General features: G+C 48.5%; 1 protein-coding gene across 12 annotated transcripts in view; it reads left to right on the top strand.

Annotated features, from left to right (window-relative positions):
- The first annotated feature begins 9,007 nt into the window (after positions 1-9,007).
- Positions 9,008-17,278, top strand: part of RIMS1 (regulating synaptic membrane exocytosis 1) — a 545,320-nt gene continuing 537,049 nt past the window's right edge. For 7 of the 12 annotated variants that reach the window (XR_012751649.1, XM_075340212.1, XM_075340216.1 and 4 more), the window contains exon 1: positions 9,008-9,497. Coding sequence is in view for 11 of the 12 variants with exons in the window: in XM_075340212.1 (XP_075196327.1) it covers positions 9,334-9,497 (164 nt within the window). In the remaining variant the exon portion in view is untranslated. The remainder of the gene's footprint in view (positions 9,498-17,278) is intronic. The other 5 variants (XM_075340218.1, XM_075340219.1, XM_075340226.1 and 2 more) reach the window with 1 other exon arrangement.

Here is a 17,278-nt window from a genome sequence, read left to right as displayed (position 1 = left end):
GTGGCTCTGTGTTTAGGAAGCAGCAGAACTTCTGAGGGTCTTGACTGACAGGAGTCAGTGTGTGGAGCAAGTAACAGATCCTGGTCTGTGATCCCAGTGAGGCAGTTCCTAGATGTCAGTATTGCCAGGAGTCAGTGTGTGGCGCCTGCCATAGCTCCTGAAAGGTAACCTCAAAAAAGAGGGTTATATACTGACCAATCTCAGTGAGTGACCATTGCAATACCTTCACTTGGATGCTTCTGTGGGGTTGTATCTGAAGCTGTGTGAGCATACTCCATGGATGAAATGCACTGTATGTCATATACTTTGCTGTAAAGGCGAAGGAAGGCTCATTTTTTGATCCTGGAAGATGGTTTATGTGTCTGTTTATAAACCAACTGGACTGTTTGAATAGAAACCATTCCTGTTTGTGCCTCAATCTAGCAGCCACAAGAGAATCCCCTATCCTATTCAGTGAGCACAGCCTCACAGTACCCCATGTTAAAAACCTTTTTTTTTTTATGTATTTGTATGGTTATAGAAAAAAAAATTGCAGTCGAAGCCTGTGTATGAGCAGGGTCATCAGTCTTGTAGGCAGGCAAATGATCATGTTACTGTCAGTGGTGCCAGCATCATATGTAGATGGAAGAAGTCCAGTAAATGTATTGTGACTAACACAGACACTTGTCAAATCTCCTAACTTCTTTTTCTGAGACTGTACCTACTTGGAACTCAAGTTCCAATTTGATTTTATACCTTTAAGAGGGTTGTGTAGTGAAAACAAGTCAAGTCAAGTCATCCACTGGATAGGAGATAATTGTCACCAGGTGTTTTGAGCAAAACTCACCGATTGTCATGTCTGCATCAGATGCTGTTCCCATTGCAAATCATGACACTCTACCCTATGGTTTCCCTGGTGCTTCTGAGCTACACAAGCAGGCTAGGATGTCGACCAGCTGTGGGCTCATTCATGATAAGGTTAGCAAGAGTTAACCTCTGCTAGACTGCTTGTACTTCTGGTCTCATATGTTGTTGGAAGCCTATCACATTGGCTCCCTTACTATTTAAAGGGAACCTGTCAGGTCCCATATGCGTTCTAACCTAGAAGCAGGGTGATATGTGGCCTAGTAAACCCTTACTACCCATCCTTGTGTTGTAATAGTGTGTAATATGAATGTATAAAAATATGTTTTATTACTTACATGTTCCCTATGCAAATGAGCAGAGGCTCTAGCCCCCTGTGGGTCGCCTCGCCCTGTGGGCGTTTGCATGGTTTCCGTGGTATCACGCTCCTGTGGGCGTGAAACCATGGATTTGCGTGAGCAACGTCCCCTTTGCTCATTGAGATCCCGCACATGTGCGCTTACCATTCCCGCATCCTTGTTATCCAGGTGCTTGCTTCTCGGCTTTAGTCGCGCTCTGCGCATGGTCTTACCCGCAGGAGTCTTCTGAGCATGTGTGACGCCCAGGACTAGCCAGGTAGTCACAGACATTACACCTCACACACCCCCTTCCCTAGACAGTCACAACAGTCAGACAAAAACCCTTATTGCCTCCCTCCAGGGTCTGATGTCCACACCAGGTGGGGCGGAGCCAGGCGGTTGGCCCCACCCACCGAGTAGTTCACAGGCCTGGAGGCGGGAAAAGTGACAGATCTGTGTAGACAGTGAAAGTGAGAGGACACCAAACTGTCGGTGTCTGGGTAGGGGCCCAGACACAAACAGCAAGGTTGGCAGACGGTGGTGGCCGTCTGCAGGAGTTAGTGGATCTCTGTGGAACCGTAGGACCGGGGTCGGGTGGTGGCCCGCTGGTACCGAGCCGGGAAGCGGAGTGAAGCTAAGCACACAGGCAGGGCCATCGGACCCCGACTAGGCTTGGAGTCGCCGACAACGGTCAAATCCGAGTGTGACCAGAACCCCAGGGGTTTCCTAACAACAAAGACCCGACAGAAGGCAACAGTCCACACCGTGAGGATACACAGCCACCGCCATAGGCTAGAGATCCAAGGGCCAGCGCCTGCGGGCAAAAGGGGCTCCTACGGCACCTATACGCCAGGGAGCGGACTACCGGTGGGCAACCACAGGAGTCAGAACATTCTAACAGGTGCAGGGAAAGACAGCCACCATCAGCCGTCCGGGGAGAGCACAACACTGCAGCTGGCTGCGGGACCCATCCATCCAGCCGTTTGGTTTACCAGAGACTCTGTCATTGACTGTCTGAGTGAGTACACCAGTTCCATCCAGCACCACGCCGCGCTGTCCCTGCAACCCTGCACCCCCAGCCATCCAGCCTCCCCGTATCACCACCGGGCCCCGGGATCACCAACCCCTACCCACGGAGGGGACAACATCCTAGCTGCTCCCTACCATCCTTCCCGGGATCCCCGTCACCAGCAGCGGTGGTGCTAATAATCACCACGACCCGTGGGTGGCGTCACAAACTATCTCCCTAAATAAACCACCCCCTTTTCACTCGTGGACGAGGAGTGCTGCTCGAGTCCCCGGGTCCGGCCCACCACTCGAGCCACCGAGCAGCAGCAGAAGCCCCGGACCCGAGCGTGGCGAGCGCGTCCCCTCTGCCCACGACAACTTGGCGTCACGAACAGGATAGAACCAATCTACCTACCGGTAGAAGTGCGCCTTGCAGTCCCCGCCGGCGGCGTCTGGCCGAAAAATTGAAGTGCCGCCATCTTTGGCGCGAAGATTTCCCGCTCGAGCGTCTTCCCCGAGTAGGGAAGGCGCGAAAGTGAAGCCCCGCCCCCAAAGAGGAAGTGCTAGAAAGAACCAAGGTGGGACGGGAAAAAGATGTCCATGCCAGGTGGAGGAGCGCTGGCCGCAGGAGCGGCGGTGCTTAACGACCGCATGTAATTAGCGCTACAGAGTGCAGGGACGCCAGGACTCTGCCGGAACACGTTCCTGGATCCAGAAGCAAGATGTGCCAGGAACTCCAGGCCAAGGTCCACTCCATGATGGCGGAGTGGACGTCGGAGAAGAAGGGCCTGATCTCAACCGTGCGGGCATCTGGAGTGGAGGTGGTCTCAGAGGAGCGGGTAAGCGACCCACGCCCCTATGTCCCCGAGGGAACGGCCACTGCGTCTGAGGGGCCCGGCCTGCTGCCATCCACTACGCCACCTTCCTCACTGCTCACGCCCGCGGTCACCGCCCCGACCGACCCGTTACCCCTGTCACCAGTAGCGGAGCCCGCAGCATCTGTGGGAGAAGGCCCGGACCCTACCATTGTCACCGCCCTGGCACTTGTCCCAGCTTTCATCCTGGCTGCAACGAAGGCGATCCTCGATCAGACGCCAGCACTGCAAGTCCCGCTGACAGCTCCCAGACACCCAGCCTCGGCCGAGGCACCGCAGGGATGTAGCTGCCAAGCGGCAGAGCAGGCCATGTCACAGCGGGGCCCCTCCCTACTGAAGGTGCCGGTTGTAGCCGGCACGGAGAGACTCCGGCTGGGCCCATCCCCCACACCGACTGACCCGGAGCGGCAGCTACGGCAGCTGTGCCATAAGACTGCTGCTTGGAAAAAAAGGATGCGGTAGCGGTTCCCGGCTACCTTGCTGTCAGTCCCCGTCGGGACCCTGTTGATGTTCCAATTGGTCCTCAAGATTAAAGAGTCCGGTCGGAGGAGCAGTCGTACCCGCACCGCCGGCAGCTGAAAATGGAGTCCTGTGGGACAGTGTCACCCCTGAGTGAGGGTGGCATTGGGGGCTCGTGCTGTCCGGTGGTGGACTGTGGGAAAGCTGCAGGAGGAAGCTGTACCGGAGTCAGGTGTTGTGGATAGCCCCTGGGACCCAACTGACAGTCCCCGTTGGGACCTTACAGCAGGTCTCCGTTGGGAGCCTACAGTTTTGTTTGTGGTAGCCCGTTGGCTATGAAGAGCCCCGTCCCCATTGGGACCACTGTTGCCCCATTCCCTGTTGCGTGAGTGACCGCTAAGAGACAAGGTAGAGAACTTGCAGGCCAACCACGAACTTGTGGCCTTTGTAAATAGTTTGTGGGCCATTATCCGTGCCGCCTCCGGAGAGGCAGATTGGAGGAAGGGCCCGCAGCAGAGTAGGCTGGGGCCCGGCCACCACCAGGACCGGTGGCCATCCTCCGGGGGTCAGGGGTCCCCCTGGACGTGGGGTCCCCTGAAGTGACAGCCGGGTGCAAGACACCGTACCCGTTCCCGCTTCCGTGACTTGGAACCGAGTTCCTGTTTCCGGACTGGGGAAGAGGGGTGCTGCCCGTTTCTAGGGGCAGCATCAAGGTTTAGGTTACTTGGGTGGGGAAGCGGATGACAGTGAACCCGTTATTATTAAAAATGTTTATTAATGTTTGAAACGTTAAAGTGCCATGCCTCCCGTAAGGGAAGAACTACAAAATATGCTTGTGTTTTATGTTTTATATGTTAAATTATCTTTTACAGAAAAATAAAACCGGTGATGGACGGGCAGCCCGCGGACGGTCTGCATTTCACCAAGGGGGAATGTGACGCCCTGGACTAGCCAGGTAGTCACAGACATTACACCTCACACACCCCCTTCCCTAGACAGTCACAACAGTCAGACAAAAACCCTTGTTGCCTCCCTCCAGGGTCTGATGCCCACACCAGGTGGGGCGGAGCCAGGCGGTTGGCCCCACCCACCGAGGAGTTCACAGGCCTGGAGGCGGGAAAAGTGACAGATCTGTGTAGACAGTGAAAGTGAGAGGACACCAAACTGTCGGTGTCTGGGTAGGGGCCCAGACACAAACAGCAAGGTTGGCAGACGGTGGTGGCCGTCTGCAGGAGTTAGTGGATCTCTGTGGAACCGTAGGACTGGGGTCAGGTGGTGGCCCGCTGGTACCGATACGGGGAACGGAGTGAAGCTAAGCTAAGCACACAGGCAGGGCCATCGGACCCTGACTAGGCTTGGAGCCGCCGACAACGGTCAAATCCGAGTGTGACCGGAACCCCAGGGGTTTCCTAACAACAAAGACCCGACAGAAGGCAACAGTCCACACCGTGAGTATATACAGCCACCGCCATAGGCTAGAGATCCAAGGGTCAGCGCTTGCGGGCAAAACGGGCTCCTACGGCACCTATACGCTGGGGAGCGGACTACCGGTGGGCAACCACAGGAGTCAGAACATTCTAACAGGTGCAGGGAAAGACAGCCACCATCAGCCGTCCGGGGAGAGCACAACACTGCAGCCGGCTGCGGGACCCGTCCATCCAGTCGTTTGGTTTACCAGAGACTCTGTCATCACCCCCTTTTCACTCGTGGACGAGGAGCGCTGCTCGAGTCCCGGGTCCGGCCCACCGCTCGAGCCACCGATCAGCAGCAGAAGCCCCGGACCCGAGCGTGGCGAGCGCGTCCCCTCCGCCCGCGACACATGCGCAGTGCACATTTGAAGCAGAGAAGCAAGCACCCTGATAAGAAGCCTGCGGGTAAGCGCGCATGTGCGGGATCTCAATGAGCGACGGGGACGTCGCTCACGTAAATCCATGGTATCACACGCACATGGGCGTGATACCACGGAAAGCATGCAAACTCCCACAGGGCGAAGTGACGGCCAGAGGACTAGAACCTATGATCATTTACATAGGGAACATGTAAGTAATAAAACATATTTTTATACATTCATATTACACACTATTACAACACAGGGATGGGTAGGAAGGGGTTACTAGGCCACACATCACCTTGCTTGTAGGTTACAACACATATGGGACCTGACAGGTTCCCTTTAAGATGATGGAATCTCTCCTCTTACGCCAATTATAGTTTATTCCTGTGTCGGTCTGTGTACTGTTTTGTCCCAGTCCTGCTGATGATTATATTACTTTTATATTACTTTGTGCTGGGAGTTGTCGTGGAGTTTTCCCATCGTCTTTTTGTTACCTACCTGCGCTTATTTCCTTCTTAGCTGTTATTGTCTTATACCTCTGTGTGACAGTGCTGTGAGATAGTTTTGGTTTCCCGTTTGTCTATTTCTGTTAGCTAAATCTCACTCCTGTCAAATCCCTCCCCTGGGGTTGGGGGTATAAGACCAGGCCTTTTTAGGAGCAGGGCAAGGAAGGCGGGTCAGAAATCCTCACCTTTAGAGGTAACTCTGAGATCAGGGAAAGCTAGGGCCCCTGTCCCCAGCTTTCTCCGTAATTACAATGACATTGACTTGTTGATCTGTGGAGCTCAAATCCTGGGAGCAGCAGTGATGTGCAGAATGGGGAATTTTTATCTCCGTTATAAAATCAAGTGACATGTCGGATGACCACTAGCTGCACTATTCAATATACCAAGCGTTTTGCATGTTCTTTTTCAGCCGCCTTGTAGAGAATAAATAGAACGGCATTCAGTTATCCAACCTGTATCTTCATTTTGTAGCTGAGATATGGATTCCCCATTATGTGGATTGGTGTGGCTCCCAGGAGTCAAATCCCACTGGTCAACAAGTTTACTCATACCATCAGAAGGTGATAACTAGTGATGAGCCAGTACTATCATGCTCTGGTGCTCGGTACTCGTAACATGCAGTTGGATGCTTGGATGAGCGTGATTCATGTACCGAGTATAATGGATGTCAATGGGGAACCGAAACATTTTTCCTGAAGGTTTCACAGAAAAATGTTCAAATCCCTTATTCACTTCCATTATACTCGAATCGCACCCATCCGAGCATCCAACTGCTTGTTATAAGTGCTGAGCACCCGAGCATGGAAGTGCTCGCTCATCATTAGTAATAACTTGTCTTCACTGGACAACTCCTTTAATAACCCTTCCTTCTGCAAAGATAGATTTTGTATTAATAAATGTATTTTTACAGAAATTGGTTGATTATTAGATCTCGTCTTTAGATTCTATGATGTGATTTGATGCTGCATTTTAACCATATAAACACATCAAAAAGTTGATTTTGTTTTTTTTTACAAAATGAACCATTAGTGGCTCTCAAACGTCCCAGCCAGGTAATGAGGATGTGTCATATCTTATAACTTATCTCAGAAGGGCGGGGAGGTGGGATATGCTGACCAGGAACAAGTACTATGCTCCTACAATCTGCCTACTGATCGCCTGTAGGTGCAGTGATGCAGTAATCTTTACCTGTCCTCACTTGGTGACTGTCTGCTAAACGTTTGCAGCACTGTGCAAAAGATATTTTCTTAAAGGGATTTTGATAAAATGAGCTGAGAGTAAAAAATGTACTATAATAAATAAGCAACACTTACCTCTTCACTCCTCGGCTGATCCAATGCCACAACTCCAGTGATGTTCATATAAGTGCTGCAGTCAATCACTAGTCTAAGCGGTTACTTACAGTACAGGCAGCGACCATAAGGGCGGCACTTAACTGGTAGCAGTTCCGGACAAGGAGCGGATTGAATAGGTGAGTTTTTAAATATCCGAAAAATCCCTCTAATTAGCACTGTCACAAGGATGTGACCATGGGTGTATGGTAGCAACAAGGACAGATTATTGGGAACTTCAGGGGCCGAGCAGAAATGCACATGATCAATATGGGAATGGTGTCAATAGCCAACTGGCCATGGTCTCGACAAGGACTGATTTTTGGGAGCTTCAGGGGCTGACCAGAAATACACATAATCAATATGGGAATGGTGTCAATAGCCAACTGGCCATGGTCCCGACAAGGACAGATTGTTGGGAACTTGGTCACGATAATGACTGATTTTTGGGAACTTCAGGGGCTGAGCAGAAATGCACATAATCAATATGGGAATGGTGTCAGTAGCCAACTGGCCATGGTCCTGACAAGGACTGATTTTTGGGAGCTTCAGGGGCTGACCAGAAATGCACATAATCAATATGGGAATGGTGTCAATAGCCAACTGGCCATGGTCCTGACAAGGACTGATTTTTGGGAGCTTCAGGGGCTGACCAGAAATGCACATAATCAATATGGGAATGGTGTCAATAGCCAACTGGCCATGGTCCTGACAAGGACTGATTTTTGGGAGCTTCAGGGGCTGACCAGAAATGCACATAATCAATATGGGAATGGTGTCAATAGCCAACTGGCCATGGTCCCAACAAGGACTGATTTTTGGGAGCTTCAGGAGCCGAGCAGAAATGCACATGACCAATATGGGAATGGTGTCAATAGCCAACTGGCCATGGTCCTGACAAGGACTGATTTTTGGGAGCTTCAGGGGCTGACCAGAAATGCACATAATCAATATGGGAATGGTGTCAATAGCCAACTGGCCATGGTCCCAACAAGGACTGATTTTTGGGAGCTTCAGGGGCTGACCAGAAATGCACATAATCAATATGGGAATGGTGTCAATAGCCAACTGGCCTTGGTCCTGACAAGGACTGATTTTTGGGAGCTTCAGGGGTTGAGCAGAAATGCACATGACCAATATGGGAATGGTGTCAGTAGCCAACTGGCCATGGTCCCGACAAGGACAGATTGTTGGAAACGTCAGGGGCCAAGTAGAAATGCAGAAGATCAACATGGGAATAGTGTCAATAGCCAGTTGGCAGTGGTCCCAATAGTGATTGATTGTTGGGAACTTCAGGGGCTGAGCAGAAATGCACATGACCAATATGGGAATGGTGTCAGTAGCCAACTGGCCAAGTCTGGCTTGTTAATTTTAGATCTGAAACTTTTGCTGACCTCAAAGAATACCTCGGGATCTGGGAATCAGGACCCGGCATCATTAGCCAACCTTGCTCATACTCCAGTAATCAGAGGAAAGCCATAGTGATGTGTTTGACTAGGCTATGGAGTGGTGGCCAGTGATTTATCTTGGTGCTATGCTGGCCACATGGACATTAGTAAAGGGACCATGCTATTAGAGTGTACTCTCCTCAGTAGCCAGTCATCATGGGTAGCTAGCCACACACTGGCTCTCATCATCTCTATGGCAGTGAGATTGATGAAGGGTGGAGCAGTGGTCCATTTTGGGATCTGTACAGACGGATCCAGGTAATCACACATGCACCATACATATATATGATGACAGCACGTCATATGATGCATGCCAGGAAGGAGGATGAGGAGGGATGCTGCTGCTGTCTTGCCAGGGAGGGATGCAGTCATCCGCCCCTCCCCCACAGCCCAGTGTTAACAGCTTGTGTTCCCTTCCTCCTCCACTCCCACAGCAGCCTGTATGTCAGCGGCAGCGGCGGCAGCACCGGGACAGCAGGACGGCAGCGCTGCTCCCAGCACCCGGGGATGACGCCTCCAGCTGCGTGACCCCTGGGGACCAGGCTCTCCCGGCCGGCAGGCCGGCGCTGCTGGGGATGTGACTGGCCGCGGCTGCCAGCGCTCCAGTAAGAAGGTGGGTGGGGGAGACGAGTGCTCCAGAGCTCGCTGAAGGCTGAAGGTGGCTGCTCCTCCCGCCCTGTGTACCCACACCATGTCTTCTTCTATGGGGCCCAGAGGCCCCCGGCCACCCATAGTGCCTCCCCCGATGCCAGATCTGCCCGATCTCAGCCATCTGACCGAGGACGAGAGGAACACGATCATGGCAGTGATGAACCGACAGAAGGAGGAGGAGGAGAAGGAAGAGGCCATGCTGAAGTAAGGACATCACATTCATCCACTTGTCCAGGGTCTGGCTCAGGTGGATGCCCAGGAATGGAGATGCTGTGTGCACCTTCATGCTGCCATCTCTGAGCTGTCATCTCCATCCATTGACAGGTAGCATAGCTGTGATTCACTGCACTGCCTACAGATGGGAGAGGTGTATCCATGCCCCTCCATAGACAGTGTGAGATGTGTAGGATAGCTGCCCTGGGCGAATGGCCTGGCACCTCACCAGTCCAGTCTCATGATGCCTTCACCTATGGGGTACGTTACATGTACGCCTGCTCAAAGCCATCGCTGTCTCAGTGATGCCCCTGGGTGATGGAGGCGAAGAGGGCAGCTGACTCCTTCCTGGGAGCACTTGACTTGCTGGTCCAGGGACAGCATGGGGTGTGGTTGCATTTTCCGATAGTATAAAAGTGTTTTTATTGTATAGACAGGGCACACTGTAGCCATCTTTATCGGTCATTATGGCTGGTGTGCCCATCTCTAGTGATGGATTAAATGTCGGATGGGATAGGTACTGTCCATGTTACCAAATGTTCTATATATCATGATTTTATATATATATATATATATATATATATATATATATATATATAATATATATATATATATATATATATAAAATGTCTATTTTCTACCACAATCACATGCTCCTCAGGCTTGGCAGCTTGGTATTATTTCAGCAGATTGATTGGGTGCAATGTTGGTGTGCCATTAGTCCCGGGTGTTTTTCTTATCCATGGGCCTTGCATCTTTGGGGCTGTCATAAAACACCATCAGTTTGCATTCAGAAGACTTGGATTGTGTCTTCGCCAGTCATATTATCTTTTTAATAGACGTGTATCAAACGTTCCAGGAATTGGCCACCACAGCTGAGCTGGAACTTGGTGACCACTGTGGCCCATGGAAGGTTTGGAGGAGGTGAACCAATATCATGAATGACCAACGACTTAAAATAATACATCTGCATCCTTTGGTCAAAAGTCAACATCATATAGAGAATGAACCTGTTCACTTCTTTCTGAGAGATCTGGGACTTGGGATTAGGCTGGCCTCCAATGAATGAGGGCTATATGTGACATACAGCATGGATGTTCTTGTAATCATGGGTGGGTGTGGCAGTCTATAATATGGCATCACAGATGTCATTATATTCTTCATGGATCGAGCGCATTACTGTAATCATAGTGAGGAAATAATGGTATTATTTGGCGTCTTGGCCATATTTGCTATACTATCATGACTTACATAGGGGGACACATCCAGTGGGATGGGGCACAGGAGATCTCAATTTACAAGGCGGGATTCATTTGATTCCTGTTTTGGAGGAGCAGAAATGCTTATGATTATACCTGTAAATATAGATTACAATATAAGCCATGTGGAGGAGGATTTCTGTATCTGCAGCGTGTCAATGGATGTCTCGCTTCCTATGTAGAAGGGCGAGGAATACATACATGGACATTTTACCGTGGATTTCTGGCAGATATGTGCCAGCAGTGTGTGGGGTTTGGACACCACTGTTCCTTAGTTCAGGGCTAGTAGCCCTTTTTATGCTGGGCAGGAGTGAAAAAGCCAGAGCTCTGGGGGGTCTTTCTAAAAACATATGGTATGGGACAGATATATCTGCCCTATACTTAATTCCTACCTGCCAGTGGAGGTTAACACCCTAGTTTTTTGGTGCCCCGACCCCACAATGGCTGTCCCTCACTATCGTGCCCTGACCCCACAATGGCTGTCCCTCACTATCCCTGTACTGAAAACCCACCTAAAATAATACCAGCACCCTAAAGTGCAAAGTGTGAGTCGGTCCCAGATTACACAGTTCATAGGTCAAATAATGAATGTGGCTAACGCAGACTGATATTTCTTCTTCAGGCAGCCAACTGATAAATAATAGCCATGCACCAATGGGAATCTACCTATACTGGCGCATAAGCCAAGTCACACACAAAGCCAACCAGTAATATACTTGAATAATGGCTGCCAATGTGAATCTATGAACTGTGTACTCTAGGACTGACTCACACTTTGCACTTTAGGGTGCTGGTATTTTTTCGGTGGGTTTTCACTACAGGGATAGTGAGGGACAGCCGCCATGGAGTGGAGGCACCAAGAACTATGGTGTTAACCACTGCTGGAAGGTAGTAATTGAGTATAGTATAGTATAGTATCTGTGTCTATATATGTTTTTAGTCAGACCCCCCCGCTCTGGCTTTTTTCATTCCTGCCCAACACAAACCACGTTGATCAGCTCTCCCTGTGACGGATATCCCAGTTTTTAAAGGTTATAGGGTGCACTTACTGGACGTACTTTTTAATGAGACCTAATAAAATACTGTTTTTATAGGGCTTTTTTCTTCTATGGGTTTATTTGTATATGGGGATGGGGTTCCCTATTTTTTGATTATAATTCTCTCAGGTTTGCTAGTAGACCTTTGTGTCAGAGTGGCCAATTTGTTCTGCTAATTTCTGGGAAATGTTGTGCCAAGGTACCATTGATGCTGGGACTACATGGCAACACCCATTTCACCACACTAACCACAGTTTTGTTGTAGTATACCTTGTTTTTTTATTGTTTCTGTCACGGGTCTTATATATTAGTGAAAAAAAAACCCTTGATGGATACAGTACGTTGATAACATATTATGACTGTGCTCTGGTGGACAATCTCAAAAGGCCCGTCCGTGCAGCTCTGGCCTGGATGTCACTGACTGGCCCTGCTCTCAGCTCTGCCCTCCTGTATGGCACATAATCATGGAGGTCGAGTTGTCCGTTCTGCCAAATATTTACCAGCAGAAGGAGTAGAATTAGCTTCAAAATTTCTTTGCTGTGGATTTTTCTTCTGGCATAGTATAATTGTCACATGTGCCCTTTCTGTCCATCCATTAAAGAGGTGACCATAGCATTGTTAATATGGATGTCCAACTCCTTATTATCCTCAGATTCATTTGTCACTTAGTTTCTCCTGTGGGGTGAATCGAGCACAATGGAAACACCACATGTTTGAGTCCACCCTTTTCATACTTAGTGATTGCCCCTCATCACCAACTATTTTACTATTAGTGACTACACTTGTACTGGAAAACTTTAGGCGGTATCTTTGGGGAAAAAAAACAGGCCCAAGTGTTGCCATCCCTAAGGCCTTGTGTACACGTTGAGTATTTGGTGGGATTTTCACCTCAGTATTAATAAGTCAAAACCAGGAGTGGGTAATAAATACAGAAGTTGTGCCTGTGTTTCTATAAGGCTGGGGCTACACGGGGGACTACTGTGTTCCTCGCATGCCACTCGGCTCACGCTGGCAGCACAGCGGGAGCCGAGTGTCATGCGAGTGTCATTGCGACTGAGGTCCGATCATGCGATCAAACCACAGCTGCGGGGGGCGGGCCGCCTCTGAGGAGGTGCGGGCCGGCGCTGAGGAGGGGAGGGAGGGATTTATCTCCCTCTCTCCTCAGTTGCCGGTTATTGCCATTCTCGCCCTGTACTCGCGTTACACCGGTGTACTGCGAGTGCAGTGCAATTTTTTTTCTCTTGCCCCATACACTTGAATGAGTGCGAGAGAAACAAGGATCGCATTGCACCCGCAGCATGCTGTGATTGTTTTCTGGGTCCGATTAGGGCTGAGAAAATAATCGCTCATGGGTGCTGGCACATAGGCTAATATTGGTCCGAGTGGAATGCGATGTTTTATTGCAATCCACTCGCTCCGATTTTCATGCCGTGTGTCTTAAGGCCCTGTGACACACAAAGATAAATCTGCGGCAGATCTGTGGTTGCAGTGAAATTGTGGACAATCAGTGCAGGTTTGTGGCTGTGTACAAATGGAACAATATATCCATGATTTCACTGCAACCACAGATCTGCCAAAGATGTATCTCTGTGTCACGGGGCCTTTAGGCCTTATATTTTTCCTCCAATTGTTCCACTTCTGGTTTTGGCTACAAATCTTGAGGTATAAAACTCACCAAATACTCAATGAGTGCACAAGGCCTTATATAGCAGGAGGAACTGAATAGATTAATATATAGTTTTGTGGGAAAATATACTGTAGAATTTGTTATTTATTGTGCTGAACCTCTGCTCTTTCGGACCTTAGGGGCGGCTTTGCACGTTGCGACATCGCAAGCCGATGCTGTGATGTCGCACGCGATTGTCCCCGCCCCCGTCTCAGGTACGATATTGTGTGATAGCTGGCGTAGCGAAAATTATCGCTACGCCAGCTTCACATGCACTCACCTGCCCTGCGACTGTCGCTCTGGCCGGCGACCCGCCTCCTTCCTAAGGGGGCGGGTCGTGCGGCGTCATAGCGACGTCACACGGCAGGCGGCCAATAGCGGCGGAGGGGCGAAGATTAGCAGGATGTAAACATCCCGCCCACCTCCTTCCTTCCGCATATCCTACGGAAGCCGTGGTGACGCCGGTAGGAGATCTTCCTCGCTCCTGCGGCTTCACACACAGCGATGTGTGCTGCCGCAGGAGCGAGGAACAACATCAGACCGTCGCGTCAGCGTAATTATGGATTACGCCGACGCTGCACCGATGATACGATTACGATGATTTTGCGCTCGTTAATCGTATCATCTAGGCTTTACACACTACGATGTCGCATGCGATGCCGGATGTGCGTCACTTTCAATTTGACCCCACCGACATCGCACCTGCGATGTCATAGTGTGCAAAGCCCGCCTAAGAGTCCAGTGGGAGGACCTCAATGATTCTGTATGTCTCTGAATACAGAGATTAGCTGCCGGGCACTGGTAGGACCACCCACTGGACTCCTAAAGTGAGAGAGCACAGGTTTAGATCAATAAATTAAAATTTTTACTGTATCATTTCCCACAAAACTATATCTCAATCTGCTCATATTTCCTATAAACAGGATCAGACTGCATTTTTATGTGACGGCCTCCTTTAGCATATTATAGAGGTGACCCAGGTGGGGAACAGCTCTCTTTGCAGTCATTGTTATGTGGGCAGCATATGCTCAGATTGTGATTTATCCAATACCCTTTTAGCATATCATTCATAGGATCTCATTCTTTTAATTCTGAAGTTGTATGCCATGGAGAGGCTATCATATAGGAATATTGTATACCATATAGAGACTCCCATATAAAAAAATTGTATATCATATAGGAATATTGTATATTATGGAGAGTCTTCCGTATAGGAATATTGTATACATTATAGGAATATTGTATATTATGTGGCATCTTCCGTATAGGAATATTGTATACCATATAGAGGCTCCCATATAGGAATATTGTATATTATGTAGAGTATTCCGTACAGGAATATTGTATGCATGTAGAGGCTCCCATATAGGAAAATTGTATATCATATAAAGTATCCCATATAGGAATATTGTATACCATATAGGAATATTGTATATTATGTAGAGTCTTCCGTATAGGAATATTGTGTCTCACATACAGGATCACATATAGGAGTATTGTATGCCATGTAGAAGATCACATATAGGAATATTATATGTTGTATAGAGGCTCCCAAATATGAATATTGTATGTCACATACAGGATCACATATAGGAATATTGTATGTCATATAGAGGCTCCTATATAGGAAAATTGTATATCATATAAAGTATCCGATATAGGAATATTGTATATTATGTAGAGTCTTCCGTATAGGAATATTGGGAGGGGTGGCTCAAAAAATCGATCAATTGTTTGCTAAAAATCTCATTTTGCATTATGGTACAGTACGAATAATTTGTGAATTTACACTTTTAATATGAATATTGTATGCCATGTAGAGGATCCCATATAGGAATATTGTATGCCATGTAGAGGATCCCATATAGGAATATTGTATGCCATGTAGAGGATCCCATATAGGAATATTGTATGCCATGTAGAGGATCCTATATAGGAATATTGTATGCCATGTAGAGGATCCCATATAGGAATATTGTATGCCATGTAGAGGATCCCATATAGGAATATTGTATGCCATATAGAGGATCCTATATAGGAATATTGTATGCCATGTAGAGGATCCCAGATAGGAATATTGTATGCCATATAGAGGATCCTATATAGGAATATTGTATGCCATGTAGAGGATCCCATATAGGAATACAGTATGTCACGCTTAGTCACCCATCCAGGAATGAAAGAGCTATCAAGTAATATCTGTATGTTTAGACCTCAGTCAGTGGCCTACTTGTGTTATAATATTTACTCACACCATTTGTTATTATAATAAAAAATATCATTGTTTCTTTTATTAGTGACACCTACTAGGACGGGGGCAGGGCTTCCAATAGACGTAAAAGCCAAGATGTGAACAGCGTTACAAACTCCTAAGTTAGTTTTGTATAAAGTAGTGTAAGGTCTCCTGTAAGATAAAAGTATGACAAAAAAACCCACTCTGTGAGCGCAACCACTCTGTGGACTCTTAGGCTGTGTGCGTTTTTTCTGCGTTTTTTTTTTCCTGATCTTGGCACAAATCTGCATGTCTATCGCTATGTCAGCAGAGTCGATCAGAATTCAGAAGTGCTGTGCGCATGTTGCTTATTGTTTCATGCAAATTTGGCGCAGAAAAAAAGCTCTCCAGCATATCAATTGTTGGTGCATTTTTAGCCCTTCCACCCATTGACTTCATTAAGAAAAAACATGCCACAAAAACACACCAAAAACCCATGCGTTTTTCTGCCAGAAGGTTCAGATTTGATGCAGAAAATTTCTCCAGCAAAACTGCAACATGCGCACATAGCCTCAGACAGTTAACCCTATACTAAGGTGTTGTAGATAACAGTGTGACTTAATTTTAGGTTTACCAAAATTGAAGAATTGTAGACCCAACCTATGCAATTCTAAAAGAACATAGAAAGCAACTTTTATCTAGCAACAATCTTTATAAATATATTAATGAATAGACCAAACGGTGTCATTCAACGTACCCTGTGGCACATGTTATAGGTGCAGCTTTAGTTGAGTGTCCAATAGATGAATACAGTGTTTCCCCAAAAACAAGAAACTATCTCACATTATTTTGCCCCCAAAAATTGCGCTAGGGCTTATTTTTGGGGTATGGCTTATTCTTGGGGAAACACAGGTTGGGGGTAAGTTTGCCCCCTCAAAAAAGCAGACCCCCCCTTCCCTGGAGAATCATACTTACCAGACCCCGGATGTCTGCTTCCCTCCCAGGTCTTCCTGTGATCTTTTACGGATGCTTCCAGCAGGTAAGCTCCTTGCAGTCCTCCACTGTTTCTGGCCAACACTCACACACACATCAGATCGCACACACAACATCCGGTGATACCTATTGCTTCTGGCCGGCAGGGGAACTTGGGCCACAGTGCAGTGGAGTGTGAGGACTTGCGGTGGAATGCATCGGGGACCTGCAGTGGAACGCATCGATGCGTTACACCACAGGTTCTCATGCTCAACTGCACTGCTTCCAAGGTTCCTCTGCCGGCCAGAAGCAATAGGTATCACCGGATGTTGTGTGTATGTGTGTCGCTCTGGCTGGGCCAGGTAGTCACAAATAGGGCCCCGCATTACACCTTCCCTCAGAAGTAACACACAGCCACCCACAAAACCCTAGTCATCCCCCTCAGGGCTTGATAGACACACCAGGGGGCAGAACCAGGCGGTTGGTAAATGCCCACCAAGGAGTCCTAGACAGCCCGGGGCGGGGAAAAGTCAGAGAAAAAGTCAGAGAAGTCAAGAGAGTAGAGGGGTAGAGTTCAGTGAGAGTGGAGGTCAGGCCTGTGTCTGAGGCCTGAGACAAACTGACAG

This window comes from Anomaloglossus baeobatrachus, chromosome 3 (assembly GCF_048569485.1).
Source record: "Anomaloglossus baeobatrachus isolate aAnoBae1 chromosome 3, aAnoBae1.hap1, whole genome shotgun sequence".
In the NCBI taxonomy this organism is placed as follows: Eukaryota; Metazoa; Chordata; class Amphibia; order Anura; family Aromobatidae; genus Anomaloglossus; species Anomaloglossus baeobatrachus.
The sequence above is the reverse complement of the archived record's forward strand: the minus strand, read 5'-3'. Positions and strand labels throughout refer to the sequence as shown.